The sequence below is a fragment of the Macaca mulatta genome, chromosome 10 (assembly GCF_049350105.2).
Source record: "Macaca mulatta isolate MMU2019108-1 chromosome 10, T2T-MMU8v2.0, whole genome shotgun sequence".
In the NCBI taxonomy this organism is placed as follows: domain Eukaryota; kingdom Metazoa; phylum Chordata; class Mammalia; order Primates; family Cercopithecidae; genus Macaca; species Macaca mulatta.
The window spans coordinates 100,511,838-100,537,627 of record NC_133415.1 but is presented as its reverse complement, the minus strand read 5'-3'; the positions used below and the strand labels follow the sequence as shown (position 1 = coordinate 100,537,627).

Here is a 25,790-nt window from a genome sequence, read left to right as displayed (position 1 = left end):
GGTCAGCAGCATCCCTGGACTCTGCCCGCTGATGCCTGTAGCACATTCCCCCACCCCCACCCCCAGGTCATAGCAGTGAAAAATGTCTCCACACACTGCCCAATGTCCCCTGCAAGGCAAAATCACCCCTGGTTCAGTGTATTCTGCACACAGACATGTGCAGTTGGCAGCCCTACCTGCTCTGTTGACCCGTTTTTTTTTCAGCACGCAGCACTGTCCTGCAGACAATATAATAGAAACTCCTTCCTTCTTCTTTTTCTTTCCCCTCCCTCGCCCCCCCAAGACAGGGTCTCGCTCTGTTACCCAAGCTGGAGTGCAGTGGCAGGATCTTGGTTCATTGCAGCCTCTGCCTCACTTCCTGGGCTCAGGTGATTCTCCCACCCCAGCCTCCCAAGTAGCTGGAACTACAGGCGTGCATCACCACACCTGGCTAACTTTTTGGTTTTTTGGTTTTGGTAGAGACTGGGCTTCTCCATGTTGCCCAGGCTGGCCTCAGACTCCTGAGCTCAAGCAATCTGCCCATCTTGGCCTCCCAAAGTGCTGGGATTACAGGCGTGAGCCACCAGGCCTGGCCTAGAATCCCTTTCAGTAAGACATGCGGTTGCCACCTCTTCTGCGCTCCTGGGCGAGGGGTGTGAGGCTTGCAAGAGGGCGCCGCCCTATCTTGCACGTCCTGTGTACCTCAATCAAGTCCACCTACCAGCCCTCCTGTCGGCCGCTGCTCACCGTATGCACACTCTGGGCCAGGTACTGGGCTGGGGCTACAGTGGCCAGGCACGGCTCCTGCCTTATGGACCCCACACCCTAGTTGGGGAGATGAGGATAAACAAGAAAACAAACGCATCTATAGGATAATTTCAGAGTGCAGAGTGCTGTGGAGGAAATAAACAGCCCGGTGAGTATAGAGGGATAGGTGGTCACAGACAACTTCTCATCTGACCTGAGGCGCCACTGTGAGGAGGAGGCAGCCCGTGTGAGAGGGGAGGAGCAGGTGCCAGTGCCCAGCGGGGTAGAGAGCTTGGCTCATAGGGAGCATGAGGCCTGGAGAAGTCGGAACAGGGTGAGCCCAGCAGCGCGTCCCTGAAGGGAGATGGCCTGATGGCTCTTGGGCTCGGAAGGGTCCTCTGGCCATTTGGGGAAGTCGGGACTCTGGGAAGGCTGCGGAGGCAGAAGTCCAGTTGGAAGTTGGCTGTGAGAAGGAAACAGGTGAAGAAGCAAGATGCATTTCTGTCTTTTTGGGGATTTTATACCTTGTGTATATGTATATGTTGTGTATTCGTGTATGTGTGTATATGTGCTTTTATTGTATTTTCATGCATTGTGTATGTATGTACATGTATATTCATGCATTGTGTATATATGAATCTTGTATATCTATGCATGTGCGTATATGTGTGCCATATATTCATGTATATGTATATTTTTATATGTCATATTCACGCATTGTGTATGTGTTGTATGTTCATGCATGTGTGTATGTGGTGTATTTGTGCTTGTGTATATGTATTCATGCATGTGTGTATATGTATGTGTTGTATATTTATGCATGTGCATAGATGTATGTGTGTGCTGGTTCCAAAATAGGACAAATTGCCAAATCAAAGTGAATAAATATTTAATGAAATGGTGTCGCATGATTCAGCGAGTCAGCTCTGGAACATTTGGACTCTTAGAGAGTTGTTTGTCAATTACCTTTAATGTAGGGTGTGGGTGGAGATGGTGTGGGATGAACATGTACCGAAAGTTGCTGATGTCCTTAAAAAAGCCCTGTTGATATTTCCAGCCAGATGGCCCGTCGTGGGGGAGAGAAAGTCCTCCGAAAGCAGTGCGTGCCGTCTGTCTTGCTGGCTGCCTCTTGGGAGGCCCCTAGGACAGATCAGGTCCTGTTTCACCCTTTGCATGCCTGTCAGCTCATCCACGTGCACAGCAGTGGGTGGGGGTGCACTGTCGTCTCACTCACTGCCAACAACCACAGGGGACGAAGTCCTTTGTGGTCCCACAGCTAGGAGGTGGCAGATCCAGGATTCAAACCCAGACAGTCTGACTGCAGAGACACTTTGGCCGCTCTGCCACATCACCACCTGTGTTACTAGGAAAAGGGAGAACTAATGCTGGGAGGAACACCTTGTTCCTACGCCGGCCCGGCATGGCGGGGACATGTCTGCAGCAGGGAGAGGTGGCCGAGGTTCCCAGTGGTTTCTGGTTGCAGGAGCCCTCTTTCTCACCCATTGCCCTTGGCTTGCTTAGTATCCCCAATGATGCCTTGTGTGCCCCTGTGCCGGGTTTACCACCAGCTAATCTCAGTCCCTGGTCGCCACGAGACACAGCTTTCACAGACCACAAATGCAATTATTACAAGGCAATTTCAGTTAGATTTGGGGCTGGAAGAGAAAACAGAAGGGTCTCCTCCTCCCATCAGGCTCCGAATCGTTCCCCAGGAGCACTTAACTCAGACAAATGGGGAAGCAGCCGCGTGGAGCCTCCACCACAGAGCTGCCTGCAGGGGAAGTGGCCAACCTGCTGGGCCATGAAACAGGGTGCAGGAAGGATTGGGGGAGCTAGTGATCCCCTCCAGGGGGGCAGAAGGACTCCATTAAGCCAGATGTTAACAGCAAGAAGTTGGCTATAACAGGGGACAGGCCCGTTGGTGGATAATGAAAATATAAACCTTAGTAGGCACTTGCTGTGTGCCGGTTCCAAGCAACGTACAGCCGTGTGTCACAGAACAATGGGGATACATGCTAAGAAATGTGTCATTAGGTGATTCTGTCTTTGTGCGAGCATCATGGAGTGCACTTACGCCTGAATGGCGTAGCCTGCTACACACCTAGGCTCTGTGGTGTGACCTATTACTCCTAGACTTACAGACCTCTACAGCATGTGACCCTACTGAATCCTGTAGGCGATGGTAACACGATGGGAAGTATTTGTGTATCTAAACATACGTGAACGTATTAATAGAGTACAGTAAAAATATGGTGGGTATGGTGGCTCATGCGTGTATTCCCAGCACTTTGGGAGGCCAAGGTGGGAGGATCACTTGAGCCCAGGAGTTCCAGACCAGCCTGGGCAACATAGTGACACCCCGTCTCTACTAAAAATTAAAACATGAGGCTGGGCGCGGTGGCTCATACCTGTAATCCTAGCACTTTGGAAGGCTGAGGCGGGCAGATCACCTGAGGTCAGGAGTTCAAGACCAGCCTGGCCAACACAGTGAAACCTTGTCTCTACTAAAAATTAAAAAAAAATAGCTAGGCGTGATGGTGGACACCTGTAATCCCAGCTACTTGGGAGGCTGAAGCAGGAGAATTGCTTGAACCCAGGTGGCGGAGGTTGCAGTGAGCTGAGATTGCACCACTGCACTCCAGCTTGGGCGACAGAGTGAGACTCCATCTAAAAAAAAATAAAAAACATTAGCCAGGGGTGGTGATGTGCATCTGGAGCTACTCAGTAGGCTGAGTTGGGAGGATCACTTGAGCCTAGGAGTTTGAGCTTACAGTGAACCATGATAACACCACTGCACTCCAGCCTGAGCAACAGAGCAAGATCGTGGCTCAAAAAAAAAAAAAAAAAAAAAGTATTATAATGTTATGGGACCACCATTGTATATACGGTCTGTCATTGACCAAAATGTCGTCTATACATATATTAGTTCTCATAGCAACCCTCTGAGGTAGATACTATTATTAACTCTATTTGACAGCTGGAGAAACGGAGGTATTAAGAGGTTAAAAGACTTGCCTAGTGACATAGGGCTTTCAATGTTGTAAAATATCTCCAGGAACTCCTTTAATGTAAAGGGTTTTCTTTTTTTGTCAGCAGCATTTCCTTAGGAACATCATCCTTTTCATCACAACTTCTTCTTCATTTATGTCGCATAAGTCTGCCTTCAGCTAAGCTCTTCTGTCTGTGTATAGAGTCTGTCAAACAGTGACACTGTCAACATTCCCACGGTCTGCTTCCATTTCTTTTACAATTCCAATTTACTTTAAAGTTTCCGTTTCAGCATCTTTTCATTTCTTTGCTGCACTTTCATCTCTGTTGGCCAGTTCTCTCCCTCACGATCCACTTTTGTAAACTGCCTTGTAGATGTGTTACTGAGTGCCAAGGAGGTCACACCGCTACACATTTTGCTGTCTGTGCACGAACTGAATCACAGATGCACAGCAACCAAACACCTGTAATAGGCTTTGTGAGGAGCCACATGCTGGGCCATTGATCACAATGTGCATCGGTCATACACAGCAACCTGTGCACTGAAGGGTGAGCAATGGCATTTGTCCTTTATGCTGTTCCTCACAGTTAATCTACAGTAGTAACTAAGTTTAACCCGTGTTGCAGGGGACTGGTGTTATTGGACTGAACTGTGGAAGCTAAAGTTTGTGCTTATTGGAACCATGCAGAGCGAGTGATCCTCCCAACTCAGCCTGTCATTGGCTGCTGTTCTTGTCGTCATTGTCTTCCTCATTACCATCCTCATCATTGTGTCATTGTTGCTTTTCCTTTGCACCACAGAGCCCCATGCGCTATCCTACCCAGTTTAGAATCTACCTCTGCTTAGCTGTCATCACTTCTTCCAGGTTACCACTATCCTATTTGAAATTCCAAAGGGATCCTTTATTGCACACGGGGAATTTTGCTGTACACCAGGGGTTGGCAGACCCTTTCTGCAAAGAGCCACATAGTAATTATTTTAGACTTGCACCCCCACCTCTGCCACCTCTGTTGCAACAACTCAACTGTGCCATTGTAGTGTGGATCCAGCCATTATGATGTGTAAACAGATAGAGTGGCTGTGTTCCAATAAAGCTTTATTTATAAAAGGCAGCAGACCAGATGTGGTTTCCAAACCCTGTGCAACACTAAGCATCGTGGGCCTTTTAATTGCAGGTGAAAGAACTCAAACTAAATTAAGCAAATAAAACAACACAAAAGTGCAGTGATGGGGTTTATGGATTTGCATAACTCAGGGTTTCTCAACTTCAGCACTAGTGATATTTTGAGTAAGATATTTCTTTATTATGGATGCTGTCTTATGCATTATAGGATTTCTACCAGCATCCCTGGCCTCTGCCCACTGAATGCCAGTAGCAGCCCTTCAGCACCAAACTGCGATAACCAAAAATGTCTCCATTGCCCAGTGTTCTCCCTAATTGAAAGACACTGATAAACTGAAAATGCTAGCATTAGAAATGGTTTCAGGCCAGACACGGTGGCTCACGCCTGTAATCCCAGCACTTTGGGAGGCCGAGGTGGACTGATCACCTGAGGTCAGGAATTCGAGACTACCCTGGCCAACATGGCGAAACGCCTTCTCTACTAAAAATACAAAAATTAGCCGGGTGTGGTGGTGGGCACCTGTAATCCCAGCTACTTGAGAGGCTGAGGTAGAAGAATCGCTTGAACTCAGGAGGCAGAGGTTGCAGTGAGCCGAGATCACACCACTGCACTCCAGCCTGGGAGACAGAGTGAGACTCTGTCTCAAAAAAAAAAAAAAAAAAAAAAAAAGTGGTTTCAGGTAAGAGTGGATCCCCAGGGCCTCAAACCAGCATCTCTCTATCTCTTGTACCTCTGTATCTCTCTCTCTCTGTATCTTTCCCACCTCCACTTTTTTCCATATTGCTCACACACACACAGACTCCTCTTCCCTTTTGGTGGCAAGATGGCTGCCAGCAGCTTCAGTTATGTATCCCACCATTTCCAAGCCCTGAGGAAGAAAACCTTCTCTTTTCTAGTAGCTCCCTAAAAATCCCAGGGCTGACTCGCAGTTGGCCCAGTTTCGGTCACATGCCTTTGCCTCGACTAACCAGTTTACCCATGATCACCAGGGGAGTGCAGTACTGATGGCTCAGTCAAGGATTTGCACACGTTCCTGGAGTCAACAGTCAAGCTCAGCCTGTGTGACTTAAATAAGGAAGTGCCAGTGCCCAAAGGATGACAGAGCCAGGCGGGTGAAGCCTCCACCTAGTGCCGGGCACACAGGAGGCAGTAAGTGCTCTGGCCTTTTAGCAGATGCCAGCCCTGGTACCCAGGGGCAGACACCAGCCAGCTCATTGTCAGTGGCCTTTCCTGGCCTGCCATTAATTCCGCTTAATTTGCCCGCCACATTGTCCCACCCCCACGCCAGCCCCCAGCTTGCCCCTCCTCTTGTGCCGTCCCCGCCTCGAAAGCTCAGCGAATCCGAGCTTCCCGGCACCAGCCACCTGCCACAATTTGGGCTGGGCTTTTAATCTTGGTTTTAATTCTAGCTCATTCTCTTGGCTGTATTTCCCAGCCCGGGAGCCCCAGGGCCCATGCTAATTTGCTTCTCCCACCTCCACTGGTGCCGGAATAACCATTTTTAAAAGTGCCTTGGGGAAATCTAATCAAATGAGAGCAAAATCTAATTTGGCACTAAAAGCCTCTGACTGAAGCTCTGTTTTCTGGAGCCTAGTGGAGACTGAATAATACACCCTTTTGGGGCTTTTAAGGGTTGGGGGTTGGAGAAAGGAAAGAGATGTGAAAGGGGAGATTCTAGCAGAGGAAACAGCTTGGGACATGCTGACATCTGTGGCACTGAAAAGAATGGGCAGGAGTGAGCTTCCATGGGCAGGAGGAGGACCCGCACCCACTCCCCACGAAGAAATTCTTATCCCAGCAGCCAAGCCAAGAAGCTGAACTCTAGCATTCATCAGAAAGACCTTGGCCCAAGTCTTCAAGAACCAGTGGCTTCATGGGTGGGGACTTGGAAGATGTAGGAGTGTAGCGGGAAACCCAGTTCCCCAGTGGGGAGTTCAGTGAAGCTTTTTTCTCTTTCGGTTCACTTTTCTGCAAACTGAGGGGGTGAAAATCTGTGCTTCTTAAATGACTTGTGGTCTGGGCTCCTTTCAGAATGTGTCAAAAGCTGTGGACCTGTTTCCAGGAAAATGCACAAAAGGCAAAATCTGGCATGCAATATTCCAGGAGAGGTGTGGACCCCGCCACTCCTCAAGACAGTCTCCAGGACCCTATGGGATCTGTCCCCTCTTCCCTGCAATGCCATTTCCTCCCTCCCTCACTGTCCCCTTGGGTTCCAGGATGCCCCCGTGCTTGTACCGGCCTCAGGGCCTTTGCACCTGCCAGTTCCCTCTGCCTGGAGCAGTTTTCCTCCTATCCCCTCTGACTCGTGTTCTTCAGCCCAGCGGGGCCTCTCACAGCACCGTGTGGGGCCACTCTGTCCTGTCATTCTCCCTTATTTTCTTCATCGCATTTGTCACTGTTTCCCACTAGAACATTAGCTGCACGAGGGCAGAAGGGATCCTGGTGGTCTTGTTCACTCCTGTGATTCCAGTGCCTGGGACAGCTCCCTGCATACCATAGGTGTTTAATCAATACTTGCCGAATGGATATAGGCATGCATACCTTCCCTAGGGCAGTGAGACCTCAAATTCAGCAATTTCCAGTGCCACCATCATGATGTTTACCATGCCCAGTTACACTGATTCTATTAACGTTTTACTCCAGATTGTTTCACCCTGGACTTCAGTTGTTTCAAAAGGAATCTTTTACATCACTGCCAGTATTGTTTGCTCTGAGTAGAAAGTGTGGGGGCTCTGTAGGGGGGGTGTAACCAAAACGCAGGTAGTAAGAGCGAGATCTGGTATAAGGAAAGTGATTTTTTATTCCAAAGCTAGCTTAAGGGAAGAAGTACAGTCTTCCTGCCTTAAGAGTACTGCTTTGCTTTTAGGAGCAGAAAGGAGGTGCTTTTAAAAGGGAGCCTGGCATGAATGGCACACAGGGGAGGAAGTGAGTGCTGGGGGGTCCGCATATCTCACTCAAGTACTTCATCCACCGGGAAGTCAGCTGACAGCCACTGGTGCCTTTGTGGGTGGAACTAGGTTCTAAGGGTGGCCAGAAGCTCTGCACCTGGGAGGGAGTTTCACAGCAGGCATACTTTGGGTTGTAGATGGACCATTGTCTCTCGAGGCAACCTCCTGGTGAGTAAGAGTTCCGCTCCGGAGCCTCTAAGCGGGTGATTAGATGAACTTGGCCTGAAGAGACTGTCTGGTGTAGGGGAGGTAAAAGGTTATAATTGCATTTCTAAAGGGCAAAGTGGGGCATAGGGGAAATGGAGAAAAAAGAAGAGTGAAAAATAATAAAACTCTGCCAGGCGGGGTGGCTCACACCTGTGATCCCAGCGCTTTGGGAGGCCAAGGCAGGCGGATCACCAGAGGTCAGGAGTTAAAGACCAGCTTGGCCAACATGGCAAAAACCTGTGTCTACTAAAAATACAAAAATTAGCTGGGCGTGATGGTCACGCCTGTAATCCCAGCTCTTCAGGAGGCTGAGGCACGAGAATTGCTAGAACCTGGGAAGCGGAGGTTGCAGTGAGCTGAGATCACACCAGTGTCCTCCCGACTGGGTACAAGAGGAAGACTCCATCTCAAAAAAATAATAGTAATAACAATAATAAAGCTCATTTTTTTTCTTAGAAAAATGGGAATACCAATTTATGAGGGGGCTTATTTTACCCTCTTCCTTGTTGAGGTCCTGAGCCGATTAAGAAATCAAACCCGGGAGTCAGCAGATGCCAGTCAACACTGCACTCCGATGAATCTGGTGAAGGCTAGGTTTGAGGGCATGGCTTCCTTCTGAGGGCGTTTGGGCTTCCTGACTAAACTCCGAGTGTGACGGACTTTTTACTCATGCTGGTCCACACCTCTCCTCCCCACGCGGACAGGACAAGCCTCCTGAAAGCTAGCACTCCCTGGGGGCAGTTCAGTCCCCAGAGGAAAAGCACAGGAAGGATTGGGCTACCCATGCCCACTTTGGCCCTTCAAACCCACCAGACACATGCTAGGGGTTAGCAAACCACAGCCAGTGGACCTAACCAGGCCCTCCCTTTGTTGTGGTAAATGAAGCTTTATTGGAACATAGCCCCGCCCACTTGTTTATATCTTGTCTGTGACTTTTTTTTTTTTTTCTTTTTAACAATAGCAGGGTTTAGTAGTTGTCACAGAGACCTTTTGACCCTCTGGACCACAAAGCCTAAAATATTGACTATCTGGCTTTTACAGAAAAGGTTTGGTGACCTCTGCTGTATATTGTCCCCCTCGGAGGAGGTACAGGAGAGCATGGAGAGAGGCCAGGAATGTTACAGGAGTGGAGCCCCCCACATGGAGGGCAGCATCAGAGGTGGGGGTCAAGGTCACTAGGTTTAGGAAATCTGGTTTCCTGACCTACATTTGGTCTCCAGGGGCCTTCCTGGCTCTCACAACATGGCTCTAAAGACCTGAAGGGTGAGATGCTAGAGGGTTGGACCATAGACAGGTTTATTTAAATAAGAGAGGGTTTCTCAGCCATGCATGATGGCTCATGCCTATAGTCCCAGAACTTGGGGAGGCCGAGGCAGGTGGATCACTTGAGGTCAGGAGTTCGAGACCAGCCTGGCCAACATGGTGAAACCTCGTCTCTACTCAAAATACAAAAATTAGCCGGGCATCATGGCACACGCTTATAGTCCCAGCTATTCAGGAGGCTGAGGCAAGAGAATCCCTTGGACCCAGGAGGTGAAGGTTGCAGTGAGGCGAGATCACGCCATTGCATTCCAGCCTGGAAAACAGAGACCCTCTCTCCAAAAAAAAAAAAAAAAAAAAAAAAAGGGTTATTGGATTAGGGGCTGCTGACATTTTGTCCTGGCTCAGTCTTCGTAGCGTGGGGGCTGCCATGCGCGTCGGCGAATATTGAGCAGCATCCCTGGCCTCCACCCACCAGATATCAATAGCACACCAAGTTGTGATGAAACCAAAAATGTCTCCAGACATTGCCAAGTGTCTCCTGGGGACAGAGATTACCCACCTTCTGGCCAAGAGCCACTGCTTTGAGGAGCTGGATGCATTGAGGCATCTCCAACATTCCAGGTGCCAGAGAAAGAGAAGTGCAGGCCTTTAGCTTGCCCAGGACTCTCATGCTGCCTCCCACTCCATCAGTGACTCCCTGACACCTAGCCAGGGACGCCCAGTCGCTGTTTAATTAGGCACCCACCACCTAATTACATTTCACTCTGTGAAAACTGGATATGACTCAGAGACTGCAGCCGGTTCCCCGCCTCCTCCTCTGCAGAACGCCAGGTTCTTCCCGTTTATTTTTGCTCCATCCTCCCACAGAAAGGGAGGTTCCATCCTGGACCTTACCCCTGAGGCTGCTAGGGGATCCTCCCTTCCTATTTTCACCTCTCCTGTGTACCCAGATCCTTCTAGGAGGTGTTTCATCAGCTCCTCCCTCTGGAGTGGTCACCTCCCAGCCCTGCATGGTGGGCGAGTTATTTAATGAAGTGCTCCCCTTTGCCTTGTATTTTGGGAGTTCCAGAATCCCGCTGCTTGGGTTCCTAAGGGGTCTTCCCCCTCCCGGAAAGTGTCAGACATCTTCCAGGTCACCAGGAAAACCCCTGCAGAGGGAGCCAGCTCCATCGCAGCTCTCACACGGCCAGGTGGCTCTGTACTTTCTCCAGGGACACTGGTGGATGGGTTGTCCTCTCCTCTAGGGGCACCAGAGCCCCATCCCACCCACTGTCCTTCCTCTGGGGGTTCACCTCCCCGGCCTTTCTCTTTTCATCCTGAGTTCTTAGCTGAGTACTCACATGCACAAGGCCCAGCGCCGAGCTTCTGTTAGCAAGATCTCCTTACATCCCTACAACTGCCTGGAACGCTCGTGTTCTGTGCTCTCAACAATACTCGTCAGAAATTTCAGAACCGCGGCGTCCTCATCTAGAAAGAGAGGACTAGAATAGGATTGCTGTCTCTAGTCGGCAGTTATTGTACATGCAAACCAGGCACCATGGCTCACGCCTGTAATCTCAGCACTTTGGGAGGCTGAGGCAGGCAGATCGCTTGAGCTCAGGAGTTCAAGAACAGCCTGTGCAGCATGGTGAAACCCCTTCTCTACAAAAACTACAAAAATAAGCCAGGCATGGTGGCATGTGCCTGTCGTCCCAGCTACTCGGGATGATGAGGCGGGAGGATCACTTGAGCCTGGGAGGTTGAGGCTGCAGTGAGCCGTGATGGTGCCACTACAGTCCAGCCCGGGTGGCAGAGTGAGATGTGTCTCAAAGAAAAAAAAATGTACATGCAAAATAAAAACAGAAGAAGACCATGAAGAGGACTTGTCTGTCTCCTCATCACAGAGAGGTTTTAGGCACATCCCCTTCCCGATGAATTAGGATGATTTTCTTTAAGCTTTGTTGTTGATGTAACGCATGCATGTGGAAAAGTGCACGGCTCCCAAATGTCCAGGCCAGTGAGGTGTCACCAACTGAACCACCTGCTCCAGCAAGACACAGAACAAGACCATTCATTAAACACCCCTTGCTGCTCCCACCCACCATCCCCCCGTCTCCAGGATACCCACTGTTTTTATTCTAACACCATAGGTTAGTTTGGCCTGTTCTCATAGATGAGGTCATATGGCATGTATTCTTTTGTATCTGGTTTATTTCTCTTAACATTCTTAGGTTGCTGAGATGCATCCCTGTTCTTGAATGTAGCACTAGGTCTTTCATTCAGGTTTCAATGCAGCCTTCCATTCTCTAAATACGCAACAATTTCTTTACCCATCCTTTTGTTGATAAACATTTCATTTGTTTCTACTTATTTACTATTACAAATGTGCTGTCATGTCTTACACCTGACTTTAGGTGAATGTACGAATACTTTTCTATTGGGTAAATACCCAAGATTTAAATTGCTTGGTAGAAGTTATCAATGCGTTCAAATTTAGCAGACACGGCCAAAGAGTTCCCCACCGTGGCTGGACCAGTTGGGGCAGCCACCCGGTGTGTGAGGGCTCAAGTTGTCCCATATCCCCACCCATACTTAGTGTTGCCCATTTTTTTAATGTTTGCCATTCTGGTTGCTGTGTAGTAGACAGAATCCAAGGGATCCACAAACTTCAATGGGGAAAAATAATTACAGTCTCATTTTCACTAACCTATAGCTGAAACTTAGCATTTGCTTCCAATATGAGCATAGGCCATAAACCACAGTATGTTGGCAGAATCTATAGCTTTGTCATCTGTAGAAACCAGTATTTTAATATCCCATTGCAGTTGTTGCAGATATCACAAAATCAAATATTTTCACTTGTAACTGTTTTGAAATGATCACAGTCTACAAGGTTTTAAAAGACACAGTAGGCCAGGTATGGTGGCTCATGCCTGTAATCCCAACACTTTAGGAAGCCAAGGCAGGCAGATCACCTGAGGTCAGGAGTTCGAGACCAGCCTGGCCAACATGGTGAAACCCCGTCTCCACTAAAAATACAAAAAATTAGCCAGGCATGGTGGCAGACGCCTGTAATCCCAGCTTCTCAGGAGGCTGAGACAGGAGAATCGCTTGAACCCAGGAGGCAGAGGTTGCAGTGAGCCATGATCGTGTCATTGCACTCCAGCCTGGGCAATAGAGCAAGACTCCGTCTGAAATAAAACTCAAAGACACACCGTATAGCAAATGCTTTTGGTGTTTTGATAACCGTATTTCCAAACAATTGATTTTCTCTGTAACCCTATGTCTTGTATTCAATGCATGTAATAACATTGGAGAAGGGATCCATTGGCTCCGTGTGCCAGGGGGCTCCATGGCAGAGCAGGTGTGCATACTCAATACAATGGTTTAATAAACATCGTCAGGCACTTTCTCACGTGGCCTCCTGATCCATCTCTCTCCACAGCTTTCTTCGGGAAGTATCTTAATGAATACAACGGCTCCTACGTGCCGCCCGGCTGGAAGGAGTGGGTCGGACTTCTTAAAAACTCCCGCTTTTATAACTACACGTTGTGTCGGAACGGGGTGAAAGAGAAGCACGGCTCCGACTACTCCAAGGTAAGCTGCGACCTTTCCGGCCTGGGAGAGACCGTGAGGCCCAGCAGTTAGGGGCCCAACTCGGGAGCCAGACTACCTAGGTTCAGATTGTGACTCAGACACTTAAAAGTGTGACCTTGAGCATTTTACATCCACCTCCTCATTCTCAGTTTTTTCATCTCTCAGCCAGGCACAGTGGCTCACACCTGTAATCCCAGCACTTTGGGAGGCCAAGGTGGGCAAATCACTTGAGTCCAGGAGTTCAAGACCAGCCTGGGCAACATGACGAGACCCTGTCTCTACAAAAAATACAAAAACTAGCCAGGTGTGGTGGCACATGCCTATGGTCCCATCTACTGGAGAGGCTGAGATGGGAGGATTGCCTAAGCCTGGGAGTTTGAGGCTGCAGTGAGCCAAGATCTTGCCACTGCTCTTGGGCCTGGGTGACAGAGCAAGACTGTGTCTTTAAAAAAGAAAAGAAAAGTGGGCCGGGCGCGGTGGCTCAAGCCTGTAATCCCAGCACTTCGGGAGGCCGAGACGGGCGGATCACGAGGTCAGGAGATCGAGACCATCCTGGCTAACAACGTGAAACCCCGTCTCTACTAAAAATACAAAAAACTAGCCGGGCGAGGTGACGGGCGCCTGTAGTCCCAGCTACTCCGGAGGCTGAGGCAGGAGAATGGCCTAAACCCAGGAGGCGGAGCTTGCAGTGAGCTGAGATCTGGCCACTGCACTCCAGCCCGGGCTACAGAGCAAGACTCCATCTCAAAAAAAAAAAAAAAAAAGAAAAGTGTATTCATTTCTCAAAGAATAGTCTCTGTTTCCAAGAGTTTGGTTTTTTAACATTTTGCCCAGACAGAATATTCTTACAGAAAGTACATATACAGAGTGTACCACTCAAGGGCTTGTTGCAAACTGAACGGACATGTGTAACGAGCACCCAGGTAGGCCAAGAAGAGAATGTCACCACCGCCCGCAGCAGTCCCCTCACGGAATTCCCCCCACTCGACAGCCCTCCCACGAGCATAACGATGATTCAGACTCTTAGCGTTACAGATTCTCTCTGCCTCTGGCTTCTCTTGCTTGGTATTATGTTGAGTTCATTCTTGCTGCCCAGCATTCCGTCATGCGCTTATACCGCAATTTGTTTATTTATTCTACTTTCATTGGGCATTTAGGTATTTCCAGTTTAGGGTTATTACACATAGTGCCGCTGAGCACCGTCTAGAACCTAGTTCCTGGTGAGCACAGGGGTTCGTTTCTGTTACACCCGCTCCTCACAGCAGCGTTGCTGAGCACAGGGCGTGTGCGTGTTCAGAGTGAGTGGTTCCTGCCTAAGCACCTGCTGAGGTGGCTGATCCTCAGTCGTCGTTTTTTCTATTTTTAATTTAAGATGAATTGACATGAGGTAGCACGCACAGATCTTAAGTGGACCGCTCAGTGAATTTTCACATACGTGTGCATCTGTTTCAAATATGCGTGCATCTGTCTCACCACGGCTCCGATCAAGACGTACAGCATTTCCGGAAGACTCCCTGGGACCCCTCTCCAGTCATGAACCCCACCCTGGGGATGGCATCTACTCCGACTTCTGTCACCGTGGATTCGTTTTGGCTGTTCTAGAACTGCACCTAAATGGAATCGTATAGTCTGTTCTCTTCTGCGTCTACCTTTCTTCACCCAGTGCGGTGTCTGTGAGATCTGTATTTATCCCTTCAACAACTCATGGACATTTGGTTGTCTCCAGTTTGGGTCTGTTATAAACTAAGCTGCCATGAACATCCTTGTCCATGGCTTTTAGTGGACATATGTGCCCATTTATTTTGGTTACACACCCGAAGAAGAGTTGCTGGGACATAGGATGTGTTAAGATGTTGCACCCGGCCGGGCGCAGTGGCTCATGCCTATAATCCCAGTGCTTTGGGAAGCCGAGGCGAGTGGATCACTTTAGGTCAGGAGTTCGGGGCCAGCCTGGCCAACATGGTGAAACCCTGTCTCCACTAAAAATACAAAAATTAGCCCGGCGTGGTGGCGGGCGCCTGTAATCCCAGTTACTCAGGAGGCTGAGGCAGGAGAATGGCGTGAACCCAGGAGGCAGAGGTTGCAGTGAGCCGAGATCGCGCCACTGCACTCCAGCCTGGGTAACAGAGCAAGACTCCATCTCAAAAAAAAAAAAAAAAAAGGTTGCACCAGTTTACATTCCCAACCAGAAATGGGAGTTGCTCTGCATCCTTTATCAGCACTTGGTGGTGTCTTTTTTGTCAGGCTGCTTTGCTGGGCGTGTAGTGGTGTTTCCTTATGGTTTTACCACAGAGGCTTTTGAGGATCACATGAGTTAATACATGTAGAACATTAGAAGCACCCCCTTGCACGTAGTAAATACTCAGTATGTAGTGGCTTAGATCAGGGCAACAAATATTTTCTGTAAAGGGCCGGATACTAAATATTTTAGACTTGACAAGGCTTACAGTCCTGTTACCACTGCTGAAGTCTGCCATTATAATGTGCAAGCAGCCATGGGTAATATGCAAACAAATAAGCATGGCCATGTTCTAAGGAAGCTTTGTTTCCAAAAACAGGCAGTGGACCTGCTTGGCTGTAGTTTGCTGACCCCTGGCTTAGATGAGGAGGAGGAGGAGGAGGAGGAGGAGAGGCTGACGGTGAGGTTTCATCCAGATGTCCCATTTTAAAAGAAACATAGAAATGAACAAATCTTCCTGCCCCATCCGAATCATCAGAGTCAGCTCTGACATCCCCCCACAGCTGGTACATTCTTTCCCCAGACTGGCTGCCAAATCCATCCTTCTTTCTCTTTTCCCCTCCACACTGCCACCAGTCCTGGGCCCTGCCTACTGTGACTCCCCAGGTTAAAGTCACTAGAGAACAGGCAATCACTGAAAGAGGGTAGCAAGCCGGGAGTGAGTGGACAATAGGGACTGGTGGGGACTGTGGAGAAGGCGTCTGTCTAAAAGGGGCAGATCGGGCCCAGGTAGAACTGTGGACCCAGACGGCCAGTTTTCCTATTTTTCGGCAGAAGCTGCAAATTTGTATTTTTTACCTATGAAATCTCCTGATTGGTAAATATTGGCAGCTACTTCAGACTCTTCTAAAATCCTGCATGAATTGAGCACGCCTGACCCACAGGCCTGCGGCCCTTCAGCCCATCATGTCATTATTCTGCCAACACCCTCCAGGGACTGTACAGTGAGTTTCACATTTGGAGTCAGTGGGATCAAGCTCAGAGCCCCAACCTGGACACATATTACGTGATCTTGGACATGCTGCCTACTCCTAAGAGCCTCAACTCCCAAATCTGACAAACGAGCATACGCTTGCATACTTAGTCATGTGCACTTCCATTTACTGAGCACCTACTGTGTACCAGGCATCCTGCTGGGTGTTTAACATGTAGTACTTCTGATACTCAGAACAATCATATGAGGGGAGTGGACTAGTCAAACTTGATTCCATTATTCATTCACCACCCCCAACAAGTATTCATTGAGAGCCTGCTGTGTGCCAGGCATCATGCCAAGTGCTGGCTATTCCAGGGTGAATGAAAACAGACCCAGCCATGGTCCTCCTGGAGCTCACAGTCTGGCACATGAAGATGTGATATAAACCATTAAGTGATGTGCACACATCATTAATGCACACACACACACACACACACATCACACCCATCTATTTTGTCATCCCCAGTATGAGCCATTTCAACCTACAAGCTTGCTGGTTATTACAATCATCTTAGTTGTTGTTTTTTGTTTTTGTTTTTGTTTTGAGACAGAGTTTTTGCGCTTGTTGACCAGGCTCGGGTACAATGGTACGATCTTGGCTCACTGCAACCTCCGCCTCCTGGGTTCGTGTGAGTCTCCTGCCTCAGCCTCCTGAGTAGCTGGGATTACAGGCATGTGTCACCACGCCCAGCTAATTTTGTATTTTTAGTAGAGATGGGGTTTCTCCATGTTGGTCAGGCTGGTCTTGAACTCCCAACCTCAGTGATCCACCCACCTTGGCCTCCCAAAGTGCTGGGATTACAGGCGTGAGCCACAGCACCCGGCCACTATAGGGTAATTTTTTGTAATCAGACTAGGCGCTTGCAGTTGTTTATGAACAGAAATTTAACTCCCATTGGCTTAATCAAAGAGGAAATATATTCACCTGTTTAACTGAAAACCAGCTGTAGGGGTATCAGGCATGGGTGGATCCAGGAGTTCAAATGAACCCCCATGGAGTTGGTTTCCCTCTACTGTCAGCTCTGTTTTCTTCTGCTCGGCTGTATTCACAGACGCTCTCTCGCCTCCTGGTAGCAATGTAACCTTCCTTACATCCTCCCAGTTTCCTGGCCAGCTGCAGGCGTGGGAATCTGTCTCCCAGGATTCCCAGTGAGTCTCAGTGCATCTCATTGGCTCTGGATCAGTCCCATGTCTGTCCCTGAGCCAATCAGTGTAGCCGGGAGGACGACTGGTTCCCTGGACTATAAGTCACATGGTCCACTCCTGAGCCAGACGTGGGGGTAGCAGGAGCTCTACCCTGGAACCTTGGCTGAGAATAGAGCCCCACATAAGAATGGAGTTTCCACCAGGAGAAGGCTGACTAGGTGCTCAACGGCCAAAAAACACTCTGTCCCGCTTCTGTTCTGGAAACACCGGCACACATGGAGATCCCTCTGCCTCTGACAGGTCATCCTCGGCTTCCCATAAGTCTGATGGGTCCAGGCCCAGGGGGCAGAAGCCGCCTTCCGCCTGCCCTCAAGTCTTACTCTGCACATAGTAGGCCTGCGGCCTCCCAAGTGAATTAATTCCAAAGTTCTGATGAGGCAGTCCAGCATGGACTCCTTGGAATATAAATTCCAGTCCCAGGGCTAAGCACGCTGTTTCCCTCCTCCCAGCCTCAGTGCAGGCGGATTCTCTAAATATCCTGAAAAACACATTCCCTCCTTTTTAAAATTCTTCACCACATCCACGCCTCGTCTCAGAGCAGCCCAATAATCAGGTTATCCCGGGGTGCTCAGGGTTCTTTTGGGGCTAAGCATGGGGACATAGAACGTCCATCCTTTTGCCCAGTGTCCCGCCCCCACACATCTCCTCGTGTGAATGAGAACAGCCCTGTGAGAGAGGCGTGAGAGGATTCCTGTCCACACCCCCCCAGTTACCAGGGGCCTGGGAACAGACGCTCTAACAGGGATGTGGTCAGAGGGCGGGACGGTGAAGTCAGAACTGGCTCAGGTCCAGGGTTCAAATCCTGAGGGTAGCAGTGGGCAGCAGGAGCCCAGGTGTCAAGGGAACAGGCGTGAGCCCGGGGTTCCAGCCGAGGCAGAGCTCAGGAGCCCTGTGCCCTGGGCCCTAGACTCAGGCAGTAAGATGCCTCTGGCAAGGCAGAGCGTCACTGCTGCCCTCGGGGAGGGGCTTGTTGAGAGGCCCAGGCAGGGAGGAAGCTCAGCCCTTCGTAAGCCCCCCTCAGAAGGCCTCTGAGGACTCTGTCCCAAGTCACTAATCCTCAGGTGGGTACATGCCACCAAAGGAGTCCAGATGTCAAGGGCAGACAGAGAGGCGGTGGTGATGAGAAAACAGTGATACAGGACAAGCACTAAAGGCAGAAGAGGGTTGGAGAAGGGAAGACAGTTGTTGGTGGGAAGCGAAGTGAGAATGACCTAGGGTTGAGTCCCCCGAAGAAGCTTCCAGGTGGCTGGTCAAAGCAGGCCTGGGTGTTGGGTGACTCTGCAGGGAGGTGATGGCAGTGCACAGCCAGTCTGGGGGCAACCCGGCAGATTCTATGAACTTAAATGTGCCCCACCCCTTGCCGCAGCATGTACACTTCTCTGTCTGTCTGGAGAAGCCTCAGTCATATGCAGGAGATGGCGTGACAGAGCAGTTGGTTATAGCTTTGTTTGTTACTGAAAGAAATCGGCAAAGTCCACCAATACACGAAATAACTAAATGACCATGAAGCATCCCTCCCCTGGAAGATCCTGGGCAGGATGGGGCAGGTCTGCCTTATGTCCTGAGCCCAGCAGGCAGAATGGGAAAAGCAAGTTCCAGAACTCCGCAGGTCCTTAATGAAATGTCACCTCACTTCAGCCTTCCTGGACCACCTTGTATAAGGGCACCCCCACACACACTCCTTACTGCAACACATCACCATCTGACATGTTATACGCTGTGTATATTACTGATTCATTTGTAAAGTATCTGTCTCTTCTCATAAGAATACGAGCCCCTTGAAGGCAGGAATGCTCATTTGTTTTGTTCACTGCTGTATTGTCAGATAAATGAATATGTACAGTATGCTGCGATTAATAATATAAAAAGATGCATTAAGTGATACTATAACTTACCTAATAAAACACTGGAAAGGTTATTCTCAGTAGGGGACAGAAGAGCCAAGGTTATGGGGGTGGGTGGGGGGTCAGTAAGGAGTAATCTAATCAAATGAGACTTCACTGTCCTTTGTACTATTTTAATTTTCACAAAGAAACTGCAGGCATATGGTTCTTGGGGAATAATGACTAACACTCATTTAGACATATCATGTACCAGATACTGTTTGAATCATTTTACATAAATTAACCCATGCGTTTCTCACCATAGTCTGTGAGGTATATACTGTTAGTATTCCCAACTGTCAGATGAGAAAACTGAGCCCCAGAGAGGCTAAGTAATGTAACCAGGCCACACAGCCTAGTAAGTGATAAAGCAGGATTCGAACCCAGGCCATCTGGCTTCAAAGTCCATACACTAAACCACAGCCCGTGGGCCCAGACTAGTGGTTTTTGTATGGCCCCTGAGCTAAGAATGGTTTTTAATTTTCAACTAGTTGAAAAACAATCAAAAGAAGAGCAGTTTTCACATGGTATATACAAAAAAGGAATGTTATTCAGCCTTTAAAAAGAAGGAAATCCGGCTGGGCGCAGTGGCTCATGCCTGTAATCCCAGCACTTTGGGAGGCCAAACCAGGTGGATCACTTGAGGTCAGGAGTTCGAGACTAGCCTGGCCAACATGGTGAAACCCCGTCTCTCTACTAAAAATACAAAAATTAGCTGGACATGGTGGTGCATGCCTGTAGTCCAGCTACTTGGAAGGCTGAGGCAGGAGAATCGCTTGAAACCGGGGAGGCAGAGGCTGCAGTGAGCCGAGGTCGTGCCTCTGCACTACAGCCTGGCCGACAGAGCAAGACTCTGTCTCAAAATAAAACAATAAAATAAGGCAATCTTATGATATGCAGCAACGTGGATGAACCTTATATGCTAAGTGAAATAAACCAGACACAGAAGGACAAATACTGCATGATTCCACTTACATGAGGCAGCTAAATTAGTCAGACAATAGCAGCAAAAAGGAGAATGGTGGTTGGCAGGGCCCAGGGGAGGGGGAGCTGGGGAGTTGCTGTTCAAGATGTATGAGGTTTCAGTTACGCAAGATGAAACAGTTCCAGAGATCTGCTGTACGACATGGTGCTTAGAGTTAACGGTTCTCTACTTCACAGATAAAACTTTGTTAAAAAGCATACCGCTCGTGGTTTTTTACCACAATAAAGCTTTTAAGAGTAATTTTCATGACGTGAAAAATATATGAAATTAAAACTGCATCCATACATAAAGCTTTACTGGAGCACGGACATGCCCATTCATTTTCCCGATAGCGGCTTTCAAGCCACAATGGCAGTAGTGAGTAGTTGCAACTGAGACGTGGGGCCTGCAGAGCCTAAATATTGACTATCCGACCCTTTACAGGAACGGTTTGTGCATACTTGCTCTAAACCACTATGTATGCTTCTCATTAATAATTTTATCTGTGTGGGGGAAAGAAAAGATGGACCTGACCCAAAAATACAAAGGCCTTGGCTGCAGCTCTGGATGTATGGCTTATTCGTTTGGGGACCTCACTTCCTTATCTGTAAAATGGGTATAATGTCCACTTGTGGAAGTTGCTGTGACGGTCAGCTGAGCTAAGATATTTCATAATACTAAGAGCGTATGTTCATTCATTACAAGTTGTCTGGAGCCCGAGGAGCCGCTGCCACCCACACGTGCTGCCTTGGCCTTGGAGGGAAGCCCGGTGCTGAGTGCCCACTCGAGGGAAACACGCTTTTGCCTGGGGCTGAGGCTGGCAGTCTCCGCAGACACTAGCTGCTCAGTCGGTGAAGCTTGTGGATGCCTGCAGGAATCACCTGGGGCTCAGAGGGTGCCTGCCAGAGGGAGCCAGATGCACCTCGGGGTCCCGGCTGTGGCTTCTCAGCCCTGTGGAGCTGCGCAGGCCGGGAGCTCCTGGGTAGAGCCTGACTCCTGGGCGCCAGATTCTGGAAAACACGCCTGGGCCTGCGTGGCCCCCACCCGTCTCACCCTCCCGCTCGCAGCTCTGAATTTCAGAGTCCTTCCTCATGGCTCTCCCCAGGCACCCCAAACACAGTTTGCCCATATCTGAACTCGGCCTTTCGCCCAGCCCAGGCCTTCTCTGTACCCTTCCCTCAACTGCCCAAACCAGAGACCAGCAGGGGTGGGGTCACCTGCCCCTCCCACCCCCCACGTCCACCCAGTGGCTGTGTCCTGGCTGCCACTGAGCGTCACTGGATGCCACCCCTGCCACCCTGGCCCAGGCCCCCAGGTCTCTCCCTTAGATACCTGGGTGTGACTGAAGCCCTGTGGCTGGAGGGATGGGCAGCTTTTGTTGGCCCACCTGGCACTAACTGCCTGCCGGTGGAGCAGGGTGGCAGCTTTAGAGGCAGGTGTGTCATGTGGCATTGTGGAGCCAGCAGAGGTCGGGGAAGACTCAGCCAAGGAGTGGCCACTGAGGAGGACAGATAAGGAGGGGAGCTCTCAGACATGGAGAAAATCTGCCTCGCCACCAAGACAGTCCTGATTCTTAGTTGAATGGTGACAGAGAGCTGGCTATTCACAGGACACTGTGGCAAGAGCTTCACATCTATTAGAGCTTTAACCCTCCTGTCAGCCTCGAGAGGCAGCTACCATAATCACCCCACACACACTTCCAAACATGAGACTCTGGGAGCCCCTGACCTACCCTCCTGGCTCTCATTCCTCCCCTGGCCTGAGCCATTCCCTGGAGGTAGCCAATATCCTGGAGCTTCTTCCCACACGTACCTTTATTATTTCATCCCATATGCAGATGTCTCAAACAATGTACAATGCTGTGTGTGTGTCCTTAGACTTTTCATGAATGATACCATATACAAATCCTTCCACAACCTGCTTTTCTCACCCAATATAACGTTGTAAGATTTATCCATGTTTGATCCGTGTTCATCCACGTAGCTCTGTTCTTTTTCACTGCTTTGTAATCCCATTGTGTATCTTCTCCTAGGAATGGAGGTTAATGGTAGCTTTATTTTTAAAAAAGTTTAACCACAGCCAAACAGGCATATAGTTCTAGGATGAAGTAGTGAAGATGAGTCTGTTATGAAGAGCAATGGTGGCTTCCCACCCCACCCCACTGGCGGGGGGCAGCAAGTGTCTACTACTGGCGGTTCCACCTCGTTCTCATGCCATTTCTTGATTTGACCCCTTCAGGCCCTGACTGTTGATGTCAGGGTACAGAGCTTTGCACCATTTTTAGATCCACTGTAAGTTACCTTTGTCATTTTAAGAACTTTTCTAATACCTTTAGATCATGTTCCAAAACTATAGCAGCAGCTCTTTGATTTATGTAACATGTATTATTTTTATGTAATACATTCTATAGAGCCCCCTTATAAAATTGTTTTTACTCCCCAAAATTAATCCATAAACAATATTCAAGGACCAATATATAAAGTAGCAAGTAACTTTCTCTGCTTCTCTCCTCTTCCCAGTCTTCAATCAGCATTTTGATATCCTTCCAGATTTTTCCTTGATGCTCAAAAATACATGAGGTTAGAGTTTGGTTTCTCCTCTTCACCCTCCCTTCCCTCTGCCCCCACAAAAAAAAATAGAATGTTTCTGGGTTTGACTCTGTTGCTTGCTCTTAGCCTTAACCATGTGTCTTGGACAACTTTACACATCCCTTTTTAATGTCTGCACAGCATTGCATAGTATGGAAGCAATGCCACCAGGTGTGTTGGCTCATGCCTTAATACCTACACTTTGGGAGGCTGAGGCAGGAGGACTGCTTGAGATCAGGAGTTGGAGATCAGCCTGGGCAACCACTTGCTAGCTGTATCTACTTGGGCTAACCACTGTTAGATACTCAAGACTGTCTGTAGAGACCCTGTCTCTACAAAATAAGAATAAAAATGAAAAATTAGCTGGGTGTGGTGGCACGTGCCTATAGTCCTAGCTACTCAGAAGGCTGAGGCAGGAGGATCACTTGAGCTGAGGACCTCAGGGTTACACTGAGCTATGATTGTGCCACTGCACTCCATGTCTCCTGAGTGACAGAGCAAGACCCTGTCTCTAATATGTACTTGTGTGTATAATATATATGCATGTATACTATTAAACATATATCCTCCTGCTGGTCACTGCAATGTTTTTGTTTTATAAACAATATTGCAGTGGCCATTCTTGTGCATATGGATATAGTGGATGAGTGTACCTGAAAGAGTGTCTGTAGATGTGTGAATACATCATAGTATATGTATATATGTTGTATACTTCAGGGTGGAAGCTGTAGCCACCTCTTCACCTTTTTTTCAGGAAAATAATCACTTTTTTAAAGTAATTGTTTTGGGCAGAGCTGCTTTCTAGCAGAGGGTATGTTTCAAGAACGCATTACCTTCAAGAAAGATTAGCAGCTAAATATTTACTAAATTCAGGAAGAGTTGTATGGGTGCTATGGCTTATGTCTGTAATCCCAGCACTTTGGGAGGCCAAGGTGGGAGGATCACTTGAGCCTGGGAGATGGAAGCTGCAATGAGCCATGATTTCACCACTGCACTCCAGTCTAGGCAACGGAGCAAGACCCTGACCAAAAAAAAAAAAAAAAAAAAAAAAATTAAGAGTTTAGGCAAATCTCAACTTCTTAGCAGAGCTTTTAAAGCCTCCAGTTCTGGCTATTTACTTTTTCTCCAACTCTTCTCTCCTCTTGCCCAATATGTAAGTCAGTTCCTTATTTTCCTGGAGACATTACTGCATCCCCATCCCTTTTTTTTTTTTTTTTTTTTTTTTTTTTTTTTTTTTTGTTCTGCTCCTTATATCATTTCTGCATTTTACCCTCTTTCCAAGGAACCAGTTGCCATCTGCCCTCTTTTCTATTTTTAGGACACATGGCAAGCACATTCCTGCCTCAGAGCCCTGTTATCTCTGCCTGGAACTCTTCCCTGGATCAGTGATTCTCAATCCTGAATACCCATTAGAATCCCCTGGGGAGTTTTTTAAAAGTCTTAATACCTGAGCCAAACCACAGGCCAATCCAACCAGAATCTCTGGGGGTGGGCCCAGGTATCAGTAAGCTCTCCAGGGGATTCCAGCAAAGTCTAGTGACATATATCTTCCTATGCCCAGCTCCTTCTTATCATTCAGGTCTCAACTCAAATGTCACCTCCTCAGAGAGGACCTCCCTGACTGCCCCAGCTAAAATATGCCCCTCACCTCAGCTCCCAGTTACTCTTTGTTACATTTCTCTGTTTTATTATATTTCCTTCATCTGTCACACCTTTTAACTACCTTGGTTCTTTATTTATACACGTGTCTACTCCTGCCCCACTGTAGGCACCCCAGGAACTTAGGGATATACCCACCCTGCATGACAGTGTCCCCAGAGCCTTGAAAAAACTTCAGACTTATGAGCCAAGACTCTGTAGTGCTGGGTCCAACATTTACTAGCTGTGTGCCATTGGGCAATTTACTTAGCTTCTCTGTGCCTTAATTTCCTGTTCTGGTAAATAAGGATTATCATCATACCTACTTTCTATAGTTATGTCAGAATTAAGTGAGCAAATACAGGTAAACACAGAACAGTCCTTGGCACATCGTAAGCACTCAGTACTGTTAGCTATTATTCTTTTAATATCTCTTTTTTTTTTGAGTCAGCACCCAGGCTGGAGTGCAATCATGCAGTCTTGGCTCACTGCAGCTTCCACCTCCTGTGTTCAAGTGATTCTCCTGCCTCAGCCTTCTGAGTAGCTGGGCTACAGGTGCTCACCACCACGCCTGGCTAATTTGTGTATTTTTAGTAGAGATGGGGTTTCACCATATTGGCCAGACTGGTCTCAAACTGACCTCAGGTGATCCACCCACCTCAGCCTCCCAAAGTGCTGGAATCACAGGTGTGAGCCATCCCACCCAGCCTATTCTTTTAATATCTATATTGAATGATATATTGCAATTCCTGCCCTGTTCTCCCTACCCACTTCTCTGCTTTATCTCCAATGAGCTTAGCACCATTTGCATCATTTGTCTGGCATTTCATTTATTTTACTTGCTTATTTCTTGTCTGTCTCCTCCCTAGACTGTCAGCTGCACAAGGGCAGAAATTGTTTTGTTCACTGTTGTGTCCCCAGTGCCTAGCACAGTGCCTGGCATATAGTGGACACCAGTATGAATACCTGGCTCCTCACCTGTTCTCCTTTCTCTCCTCACCCCCCAGGATTACCTCACAGACCTCATCACCAACGACAGTGTGAGCTTCTTCCGCACGTCCAAGAAGATGTACCCGCACAGGCCAGTCCTCATGGTCATCAGCCATGCAGCCCCCCACGGTCCTGAGGATTCAGCGCCACAATATTCACGCCTCTTCCCCAATGCATCTCAGCACATGTAAGCCTCAGCACTCTGCCTGCCAGAGGCACTGCTTAGCATGAAGGGGGAGGGTCAGGCTTTAGCAACAGGACTGTCACCACCATGACTTCACTGTGCCTTCTCTCTAATCCTCCTGGTTGAAAGACCCCAAGAACATGCTGCTTGTCCACGGTGAAACTGAGATGCAACTCCAGACAGCCTGGCCAACAGACCAAGGCAGGAGAATTTTTAACTTGGGGTACACGGCCTCCCACCAAGAGGTCTGTGGATGGAACTGTGTAGAATGGGTTTCCATTTAATGCCA

The 25,790-nt window shown here is 48.6% G+C and overlaps 1 protein-coding gene across 21 annotated transcripts in view; it reads left to right on the top strand.

The window, feature by feature from the left end:
- SULF2 (sulfatase 2) overlaps positions 1-25,790 on the top strand; it is a 131,395-nt gene that overhangs the window by 72,348 nt on the left and 33,257 nt on the right. For all 21 annotated transcript variants that reach the window (XM_028828493.2, XM_028828488.2, XM_028828491.2 and 18 more), the window contains 2 exons: positions 12,682-12,833; positions 25,335-25,504. In XM_028828493.2, coding sequence (XP_028684326.1) covers positions 12,682-12,833; positions 25,335-25,504 — 322 coding nt within the window. The remainder of the gene's footprint in view (positions 1-12,681; positions 12,834-25,334; positions 25,505-25,790) is intronic.